Source organism: Quercus suber, unplaced genomic scaffold, assembly GCF_002906115.3.
Source record: "Quercus suber isolate HL8 unplaced genomic scaffold, Cork oak 2.0 scaffold_68, whole genome shotgun sequence".
Lineage (NCBI taxonomy): Eukaryota > Viridiplantae > Streptophyta > Magnoliopsida > Fagales > Fagaceae > Quercus > Quercus suber.
Genome location: NW_027069533.1, coordinates 1,189,711 through 1,201,178, shown reverse-complemented (window position 1 = coordinate 1,201,178; position 11,468 = coordinate 1,189,711). Strand labels below are relative to the sequence as shown.

Genomic DNA, 11,468 nt, shown 5'->3' with positions numbered 1-11,468 from the left:
CACTCTAGGATATATCATAATTTATTTTGAAAAGCTGTTTATTTTGGAATAAATTATTAAAAAATAGGTCTAAGTATTCATAATTTATGCTAATTTGATACTTTAGCTTCACTATTTTCACACTTGTGAATATTTCTTACATGTCTACAATTTTAAATCTATGTTTTTAACTCTACTGTAACCAGATTATCTTGACATGTACTTTACTATTTATATCTAAAAATATTCACTCATTACAGAATGTTCAACCATTAATCTTTCAATTAATTTGCATATAGTTATGTAAATGTATCAATTGTTTCCTTAAAGTTCACAATAAAAATTAAACCAATATTGTCTTAGTTTTACTATTTTTTTTTAAAAAAAAAAAAAGTTTTAAAAAAATGGTTCGGGTTCGGGTCGGGTCGCGGGTCGGGTCGGGTTGACCCCAAAAAAGGGTCGGGTCACGGGTCAACCCGTTTTTGCTTCGGGTCAAAAAAATCGGGTTCGGGTCGGGTCGGGTCGGGTCAGAAAATTCTGACCCGTTTTGCCATGTCTAGTTATACCCTAGGTATTGCACTATTACACCTACTAACTCTCACATCAATTTTTACTATTCTATTTTTTAACTTTAACTTTTTAACAATTTCTTTTACACTTTTTTAATTCAATGGTTGAGATTGAAAGTTGAAAATTTTGTTTTGTTTTGTTTTTTTTTTTTTTTTTTTTTAATTTCAATCTTAGCCATCAAATACTATTGGATCAATTGCAATACCCTCTCAATCCTTACTACTATAGTAATTTGTTTTTATATAACCTAGTATTATTATTTTTTTGCTAAACTTATATAACCTATTATTTATTTTTAATGATAAGAAACCTTTTAGTAATTGTTAGACTATAGTAACTTAATTTTTTTCCTAATGAGTAATAATGTTGTTTATTTAATAATAGTATTTTGGTATCCAATTCTAATAATTTCTGACTAAAATCGGGTCCAGCTTTTATTTTCCACTTAAGAAATTAGATGGATGAAAGAAAGGTAGGTCTGATAGCGAAAGGTTTTCTCCTTATAGTTTGTTTTTATCCTAGTCTTAAGAGTTAAGAATTTGACTTATCAAAAAAAAAAAGAGTTAAGAATTTGAGAGATATCGAATCGATATATAAAAACACAAAACTGTTCGAAGTTGGCGGAAGACGACAATACATCAGATCAGATCATGGAGTTCCCATCTGGTCATCACTCCCACTCTCACTCCCATCACCACAAACAGAGAGATGATGATGATGATGATAATTATGAAGAAAAAAGAGAAGATAGCTACAATTACCCACCTCCTGGAAGAACCACCATACCTGCCTTCGATGACCAACCACCACCACCACGACCACACTCTTATTACCAAGAAGATGAACTTCCACCACCACCACGACCACACTCTTATTACCAAGAAGATGAACTGCCACCACCACCTCGACCACACTCCTATTACCAAGAAGATGAACTGCCACCTCCACCACCAACTCACCTTTCCCACACCTACCACGCGCCACCACCTCCCCAAGAATATGGCCACTCTGCTTATCCATCAGAATCAGCACCACCACCTCCAATTTATTCCTCTTCTACTCATGCGGAACATGTTGCCTATGATGTGAACCCCTCTGAAGTTGAAGCTGAAACCCACCATTCCCATCGTCCACATTTACCTTCCTTCCTTCACCATCAAACCCCACAAAATCCCACCTCTGATCTTTACAACAAACCCACTTACAAGATCTTCTCTAAGGCTGAACCCAATTTCTCACTCACAAACAGAGATGGCCATGTCATTCTTACCCCATCTGATCCATCCGATGAATTCCAGGTTTTTTTTTTTTTTAACTTTGATCTGGTTGTTTTTCTTTACTTTTTTCCATGTGGGTTTGTTGTTTATTATGTGTTTCTGTGAGTGTTTGGTTTACAGCACTGGTACAAAGATGAAAAGTACAGCACAAGAGTGAAGGATGAAGAGGGGTTTCCCTGCTTTGCTTTGGTTAACAAGGCCACTGGTCAGGCTATTAAGCACTCTATTGGAGCTTCTCACCCTGTAAGATGTTATTGTAACTGAAATTCAAGTAGTTGTTGACTTGTTGTACTTTTCCTTTGTAGATATATATGGTTTTTGCTTTCTTTACCTAAATTTGGTGATATATGTCAAAGTTTCGTTTCATGTATTTGAAAAACAAAATGCATTTTCTTTTTTGCATCTTCAATATTAGATCAAACTGTCTACTATGCTAATTGTCAAACTAGAGCATCATTGGCTTTTTTTTTTTTTTTTCTCTTTTATGCTCATGTTGTCACAAGAAAAGGTATGGTCTGTGTATGAAAATTGAAAAAGAAAAGAGGTTGATGGTGCATGAATAAACATGATTTAGGCTAGTACCATTTTTGAAGCTGAAATTTATGTTGATTTTTTTTATTATCAATCCAAACTGAGAATCTATAATTTGTGCTCATCTTGCATTTTTGGTCTTTCAGTTGTGTGCAATAAAAGACTTTAGGGAGTGAGGTTCTTTGTTTCATGTCCCTTTAGATTTTAAGAGTGGATGGGTGTGGGGGTGAATTAGTTTTAAACAGATAAGCAGTGTCCTCTTTCAATGTTGGACGAAGATTTAGATATTCTTTTTCAAAGTTTTCGCATTTTTTGGTTCAAGAGCCTACTACTCTTTCCAGTCTGTGGTGTTCTTCTCATTTTATTCTATTTTTGTTTAAATGGTCCTAATGGTTTCTTCTCCTTATGATATATCATCTTCTTTAGAAAAAAGCCGTTAACTTCACGTGCTGAGAATCAAGAAACATTGTGTTTGTATTCAATATCAATTTCTGTGAAGTAGGATAAATTAGTGAAGCATTTTACTTGGTTATGGAAGTTTGTGACTCTAATGTATAGCACAATATAGTATGGTTTAACTCTGTTTATTCTTGAGACACAGAAAGCTGATTAGTGCTGCCTGAGTATTTGTGTATGAGGGAAGCTTTCCAGCCTGAGAGAGAGAGAGAGAGATATGTGTTCCCCCGCCCTCCGCGGGGGGGGGTGGGGGGTGGGGGGGTGTGTAGGAGAGAGGAAGAAGAAGGATATGAGGATCCAATTAAAAAAAAAATTAGTATTATTTAAAAGTGTTTAATAGTGCCACGTCAGTTAAAAAAGACCTCATTATTCATTCATCTTTCCATTCAACATGCTGTTAGCCATGGATGTGAAGATTTGATTGAAGAACTAAATTGTTATCTTCTAAATGTTTGGGGACCAAAGTTGTGACATATTTATTATATTTTTTAAACCTTTTGATGCTGTTTTGATCTAGTAAATTGATTTTATCTGATTTATATACAATATATGTTTATTTATTTATTAATCAATTTAAGTGTCCTGGTAGTGTATCCTAATTTTTTGAAAATTGTTGTATAACCATGTTTGTGTATATCGTATATGTCCTGTATTGGTTTCAGCAATTCTTATACTTCTATAATTGTTGTGTCACCATGTTTCATGTTTGTATATATCATGTGTCCTGTGTTGGTTTCGGCAATTCTTATACTTCTATAATTGTTGTATCTCCATGGTTGTATATATCATATGCTCCCTGTGTTTGTCATGGCAGTTCATGTACTTCTATAATTGAAGCTCATGACCATAAGCACATACACAGCAGCCATGAGGACATGCTTATTCATGAGTTCTTTGGCATGCTCGTGCACCCAATTTGTCTGTTGGGTTCAGCTGCGGCACCCTATTTGTAAAATTTGGCTCAAATATAAAATAAAGTTCATTGATTTTTAACTTTCATCTGATTAACTACCTCCTTAGCTTTAAATTTTATGTGTGAGAAGTCTGAGAACTATTAATTGGAGATTCAACTTTAAAGTAATGCATTTGGGATTTACAGATGAGTCCCTACATATAATGGGATGTGTTCCTTGACATGAGCATCACAAGTAGACAATTTCAGGATTGAGCTTATGGATGGAAAGAAAAAAAAAACACCCTCATGATATTCTCTTCCATTTTCTGCTTGTATTTGTTCATGTTCAAATTGTGGTATTACTTTCTTTTCTTTTCTTTTTTCTCAACGTCAATTTTGTCCTAATCTGTTTGCAGGTGCAACTGATACCTTATAATGCTGATGTTCTTGATGAGTCTATCCTGTGGACTCAGGGCAAGGACTTGGGTGATGGTTTCAGAACTGTAAGAATGGTGAATAACATTCGTCTTAATGTGGATGCTTTTCATGGAGATAAGAAATCTGGAGGTGTGCATGATGGTACCACTATAGTACTGTGGGAATGGAACAAAGGGGATAACCAGCGATGGAAGATCATCCCCTACTGTAAGTTTCTTTAGTCTTAACGGATTAAAAGCTAGGAAAATGACATTCGTTCCGGTTGTGTTTTCTTCCATCCTGTGAAACTTTAATAGCTTCTATGATCTTGCTTGAATCTCTAGTATTATCAACAATGTCAAGAAATTCTAATAACAAAAGACCCTCCCCAAATGTTTGTAATTTGAGAAATTGAGCCTTATCTATTCTGCTTCATGTGTCTCATCAGCTGAGAAGTCTTATTGTCTTCTTCATATTTTTTACCATCCACTTTCTAATTTTTTTTCCCGCTTTGGTGCTAAATGCAGGATTTGCTTGCAGTGCTGTTGCCCGTGCCCTTGAAGCTGTGTTGTGATTATAATAAGAATGAGTTTGGAATCTGCTGCTTTTGGTTGCGAGTGTGTTTGTGTTGCTATTGTTCACTGTGTGAAACTGTGTACTACTGCTGTTACTTTATATTAAAAAATTATTATTAATATCGATCGTTATGAATATGATAACTACAATATATAGAAAACACCTGCTTCAAGTTCCTGCTCTAATTTATACTATCTTACGTAATCACGTAGAAAGCTAAAACCAAAGAATTAAGTCCAATTAATTTATGTTGATGTCATGATTTCTTTTGTTTTTCTTCTAGAAAGCAATTTTTTTGTTCAATTTATAATTCTTGAGGATTAACTGCATGGAAAAGGATTGTTAAGGAAGAAATTATAACGAACTTTTCATTTGTTTAATTTAGCGTTCTGGGTTAAGAATGTACTTTTTCTCAAACTTGTGTTAAAAAATTTATATATATATCTATATATATAAATCATCCTTAGGCTTTGATTGGATGAGCGGTAGAATAAAATTAAGCTGTTTATTCAGCTTATTTAATTTATATATAATTTTTTTAAAACTTTACTTCTTCCAAGTTCCAAGTATAAATGAACTTTTATCCATTTTATTGCCAATAAACTAATGACAATAATTTCTTCTAAATTTGTACTTAAGAGAACTAGCATGGCCAGCCTATGAGAGTTAGTATTTTCTTTATTTGAAATGGATCTATTTATTGGTTTAGATTAAAGGATTTTGATAGATTAAATATCAGTACAAGTCAAAAGTTGCATGTAATGTCATAATTTAAAATTTTAAATGACATAATATTGTACAGCGTAACATCCAAAAAATAAAACCTTTTACCATGAAATACTCATTTCATTTCAAGCAAAGAAACCCATTGTAAGCCTATTCACCTGACTTGTACGAAGTTAGTAACATAAAATTATCTTTTTCCTTTTTTTAAGTTGAACTGAGATAAATACTATTATTAACATCAAATAATTACAAAATTGGGCCAGCAGGCCCACCACGAAGGGTGGGAATTTCCAGCACATCCCATCCTATGACAAAAAAAAAAAAAAAAGTAGACAAAAACAATGGCCGAAGTTCATAAACTATAACCCCAACCCAATATTGCTGGATCGCTCCCACATTAGCCAACTTGTTTAGTGCATAAAAAGGGTGTGCCACTGCCAACAAGTCTTTTAAGTATACGAATAAAATTTCGCTCAATATCTTATTGGAGCAAGTGACAGATCAAAAGAAGTTTCAACCCGCCTGACATGTTGCAATGCCTGAGAGAGAAAGATAAAAGAACAATTGTGGTCAATCATGACCATAGTCACTATCAACTATGCCTTCTTAATTCAGTTTATCATTTCAAATTTGTTAGATATAACATCTCCACTATGAAAAATTACCCACTTTGTCTCCGGATACCAAAACCTATATCCTTTCACACCCGAACTAAAAGCCCAATAAAATAGTTTTTTAATCTTTTGGCTCTATGATCTAATTTCGAATCATTCACACGATAATATGAAATGCAACTAAATATGAAAATGAGACTTTCCGAACCATTCCCTTTTTTGAAGCAACCTCCCAATTTTAGCAATAACTATGGCCAATCTACCTGTTAATGTACTTCATTTAAGGAAATAAAAGTTACTTTAACATGTGGCCCTCGTCACTACTAAATTACCAATGCACCTAGTGTGAATTTTGGAAGCTCATTTCTCAGTAGATGCGTTTTTCTAGTGGGTCTCGTGCATTGTTTATAGAGCCTGCAAGTAATTTTTTCAACAAAAACAACTGTAAAACTGGGTCTCATGGCACACATTTAAAAATTATTTTGCTACAGTGTTTTCAGTTTTCAGTAATAAGCGGTATTCAAACAGACTCCTAATATTACTTTTTATAGTCCCATTTTCCATAACAACATTGAAGCACTTGGAAACTAAAAACTCGTTGAGATGAAATTCTTCTTCAAGTTTAGTACATATTGCAATCTCAATTCCTTCACTCTCAAGCCAGAGCCTAGCCCTTTGTTGAAATGCTTCAAGGATAGTTCTCTCAGATGGTGAATGATAAATTCAATGAGAGAACGAATCACCCCATCTTGCAATTTCAACTTGGTTTTACCTATCTCAAAAATATTACAGGTTTTATCATGACCCATGTAGACTAAACCACCATGAAACTTCTTGAAGTTGTAAGGTCATTCCATATTTGGACACATATGATAGGTATAAGTTATAATTTACTTATTTAAATGACAAACAAAATTGTGAACCATTCAATACTAAGTTAGAATCACTGTCACTACTTTGTGCTACATTTGCCTTGGAGTCCTTATTTTTCGAAACAAAACAATCTTTCTTTCAAGGTGACTTCTTGTGACAATAGACACACTTATCTTCTCCAAATTTCTAATTAGTGACTACTCTTGATTTAGATAAAAATATGATTCTCCTATTCCAAACTTATTATTAATATACATATCCCTAAATGTCAAAGCATCACTAAATTTCCCAACTTTTTTACTGATGGTTATTCTTGATTTAGATCGAGATAAGTGTCTCCTACCAAAGTTCTTATTATCATACTTGTCCCTAACTGTCAAAACACCACTATGTTATATGAAGAAGTTCATTCCATCAACTTTTCTACCACAGTTTTGGCATTAGGCATTGGTCTTAATTATTGGGGTTGATTGAGGATTCACTTGAGATCTTTCTCCCTAATACTCAAACCAAAAATCACATAACAAAATCTCTAATAATTCCAAATATTTAAATAGCAAAGTTTGGTTCTAATAATAGATTTTTTTTTTTTTCCACGAAATGACCTCCAAATTTCACTCCCCCACAAATTTTATTTTGAACACTATTATAGGCTTTTGAAAGATTTCACAAACAAAATAAAAAGAGACACAATTACACACCCAAGAATAATGCAAAAGATTTATATGGTCTGTCAATAGCCTATATCTGTGGAAGCAATAAGAGTCACTAAAAAATCAGGAAAATTACAATAATGACACAAAGATATTTTCGTAAAACCCAAATCCTAAATATAACCAAATAACTCTCTCAAAAAAAATAAACCAGAAGAGAATTCCTGTTTTCTCTAAACAAATATATTGTGGTCGTATTGGAAAAAGTAACAACAGGCCGGATATATATATATATATATATAAAAGTAATATTATTATACAAAGAAATTGAATCCTAATTTGTAAAGAATTTGGTCAGTTTGCAAGCCGACCTGGTGAAATTTATTCAAGCCATCCCGTGAATGAAGAATCACTTCACGTCACAGTTGAGCACTGAGCACTCTTAACGAAAAAACAAACGCTCTACCGTTGGAATAGTAACATTAATAACTGAAGTAGGTACGCGGTTAATTGCTAATCCAGTTATCCTTATCTAGTTCATTGATTCCCTTCATATGAAACAATGAATGACGTTTGAAATTTAGTCTTGATTGATTGGTGACACTTGAGAGAAATTTTTGGAAGGATACTTTAATTGAGAAATTGAGGCTTTAGGTGGCAACTGTGTGTAGGATCCCTTTCTAGGTCGAGTTTGTCTTAATGGAATATCACCAGTAATTATCAAACCCAAAACCCAAAAAAAAAAGAAAAAAAAAAAGAAAAAGAGGAAGGAGTATGAGTATAACAGTTCTAGATAAATATTTCTCTCAAAGTATAGAAATATATTACTCTATTCTCTTATATGAATAATAAATAAATTTATTTATTATCATGTGAGATAAAAAATATCACGTTATTATATTCTCTTAGTATTTTATATTAATAAATTTACTTATTATTATGTAAAATAAAAAGTTTTGTCATTGTATTATTTAATCGAGTATCAAATAATTACTCAATTTCACACAAACTAAGTGTCTCAAAGATTCTTTGAGGATTGGCAGTAGTTCTTCTCTTTCTTTTTTCATTTCCTTTATTATTTCTTTAGAGGAGGCTCCAATTGCCGAATGCAAAGCATGTGGTTTCGTTGGGTTTAAAAATACATACCCTTTTTTTTTTGGATTGTAAAAATACATAGCCTTATTTGGTCAGTACGCGGACTTCGTATTTGTTTGTAACTCATGTATATAGACTATAGTTGCGGTTGGTTAGATTTGATTTGGCTTACTTGCAAGTTGCAAACCTTACCTATGGTTTTGTTATGATTATACATATATGTTTTCAATATATGATTTAGGAATAGTTACTAGATACATTTGCACCAGCTGGTACCCAAATTGAAGCAACCTTGCTGTTTATACAGAATCTGAGACCAGCGAAGCAGTCTTATTTAATATTTTAATTTGCAGGCATTGGATGTAAGATTATATAAAAATTAATCTCATCTCCTTCGAGAAAGTCATGGACCTATTAGAAAATAAATAAGAAATTCTGTTGTTGCAGATTAGATTTATTTTACAATTTGTAGTGTGTCCACCCGAACCTTTCAAATGCAGCCTAGCCATAAGAGACAGAAGAAGAGCCACTTTCAGTCATATATTTTCTAAATAATATTATAGTTCCAGTGATATGCAAAGTCTTTGAATGTAACAGCCTATGATCATGGATGACTTAGCTTAGAGTCTAGATCTATTAATTAACAATTAAACACAAGATAAAATGACTTTTTTTTTTTTTTTGAGAATCCAAGTTAAATGACTTGGAACATGATTGATAGAAGGAAAAAATCACTTTTGTTAGGTTATTGCTTTATACTTATATCTCTCTCAGGTTTTAGTCATGCATATTCAAGACTTCATTTTGTTTTGTATTTTTTTTTTCTCTCATTTTGTCCTTTTCTTATTAATTTACCATTTTAGAATAATCTTAATATCACTTTTATAGAAAATATAAAAAGCTGTGAAAAAAATTCAGTCTTTTTTTTTTTTTCATAAAAATTAGTTTTTAAAAATATTTCATAAATTAATGTTCTTAAGACATCTATTAGCTTTTCCCTTCTTACATATAGCATGTTCACAAATTCTTTTACATTTACCTAAATATAAAAAAATAAATAAATAAATAAATAAATAAATAAATAAAAATAAATTCATAGTCAAAATATATCTATGAGGACCATGACCATTTGAATTTTGAACGTGGGTTTTGCAATACAAAATTCAAGTTGAGAATTGTTAATTTCTAACTATCTGTGAAAGTTTATTTGTTGGTTTGAGAACATTTATATTTTCTAAGAACTAAGAATTAAAATTCCCTTGAAACACAAGATCTCCTTTTTTTTTTTTTCTTTTTTCTTTTTCTTTTTTTTACTGAATTATAATTCTCTTATATCATTTTTCTTTTTTTACTAATGATTTTTTTAATCAATCTTCAAGGAAATTGTTATCGTTCCAAGTAAGTTGTCCACAATGGTCAACTTATTATTATGGGGAGTAATAAATGAGTACGTGTAATATTTTAAACAAACAAAGTTTATAAATTTTTATTTTCAATACATATATATCGGTTTCACATCAATTTCTTCCATAAAAACTCTGATCTATGGTTTTTGATAGAATTTTTTTTTTTTTTGGTAGTTGTTAATTGAATTTGTGTTCATCAATTTCTACTATACACACTTTGATTCCATTTTGAACTTTAATTATTTTATAAGAAAGAAAAAAATGTACATATGATAGATTAGAATTAGTATGGTATAAATTAAGTGTTTTCAAATGTTTGGTTGTGAATTTGAAAATATTGTGGAAAACATATTTTCTACTACTTTTCAATATTTTCTCGTCTCCTAAGCACATATATAATAATAATAAAAGAATTTTAGATTAAAAAAAATTGTGATTAGCAATCAGCAACCGTGGTTGGCAACCGGAGATATGGGACATTAGTGGAGTGATGATTAGGTGGTCGATAGTGAGGGCTAGTCAGGTGAGATGGAGGTTTGGTCAATGAGTTTTGGATGAGACAAATTTTTACGGCAAATGAAAGTATAAACCATTTTCATCTAGAAGTGCTCTATTTTATAGTCAATTGGAAAACAATTTTTAGTTTACCAACAATTTCAATTGCTCAAAACACCTGCAAATGAGAAAAATATTTTCTATAAATCAATTTCTATCAAATCAAACACAGCTTAATAGTAAATAGGTTCTAAAATGATGTTGTTACCTATCTAGTTTCTTTTTTTACAGGATGATGGTTTAAGTTGAACTATTAAAGGCAAGTATCGAGATATATAAGTCCGTTATTTAATTTAAAGAATTTGCTAACTAGTGTCATTAGGCATTAAAAAGCAATAAATTCAAATAAATAAACTTTTAAAACTGAATCAAGCACGATTGCACTAAAGAGTTGGTCGATTACAATAAAAAAAAATTTTACCTTAATCACTGCCTCCCCCTTATAGTGCCTCCCAAGAATGTCTTGTTTTGGCACTGGTGAGGCCGTTAAGTTTGATATTGGGGAATGGGGAGCGCGCAGTTAGGCGCAGTCAGTACTCTGAAATCTGAACGAATCATATAAAGAGAGATAGATATGGAGAGCGTGTGAGTTTGAGAGAGAGAGAGAAAGCGAGAGAGAGAGAGAGAGAGAGAAGGTGGGGGACGTTATTAGCATAGAAACTATAGAAGGTAGAGTATGAATACAACTCTTATACCATTACCGACTCCAATAAGAAAAAGTCAAATTTCTTGACTTTTAACGAATCAGGATCCCCTTTTTTTAATTAGCTATTGCCCATTAATTAACGAAAAGAAAATTTTGAGATTAGAAACAAATTTAGAACCTTTTTTTTTTTTTTTAATCA

General features: G+C 32.0%; 1 protein-coding gene across 1 annotated transcript; it reads left to right on the top strand.

The window, feature by feature from the left end:
- The first annotated feature begins 1,087 nt into the window (after window positions 1–1,087).
- On the top strand, window positions 1,088–4,824 carry LOC112018430 (ricin B-like lectin EULS3). The gene is made up of 4 exons (XM_024050957.2): window positions 1,088–1,847; window positions 1,947–2,069; window positions 4,125–4,353; window positions 4,653–4,824. Coding segments are annotated over exons 1-4 (1,002 nt in total). The 5' UTR covers window positions 1,088–1,199; the 3' UTR covers window positions 4,655–4,824.
- Window positions 4,825–11,468: the final 6,644 nt, after the last annotated feature.

What these genes read in the sequence shown, in the direction of transcription:
- LOC112018430 (XM_024050957.2), top strand. Translation starts at nt 1,200, where the DNA reads ATGGAGTTCCCATCTGGTCATCACTCCCACTCTCACTCCCATCACCAC. An exon ending in ATCCATCCGATGAATTCCAG is followed by an intron (nt 1,848 to 1,946) that starts GTTTTTTTTTTT and finishes TTTGGTTTACAG; the next exon opens with CACTGGTACAAAGATGAAAA. An exon ending in CTATTGGAGCTTCTCACCCT is followed by an intron (nt 2,070 to 4,124) that starts GTAAGATGTTAT and finishes ATCTGTTTGCAG; the next exon opens with GTGCAACTGATACCTTATAA.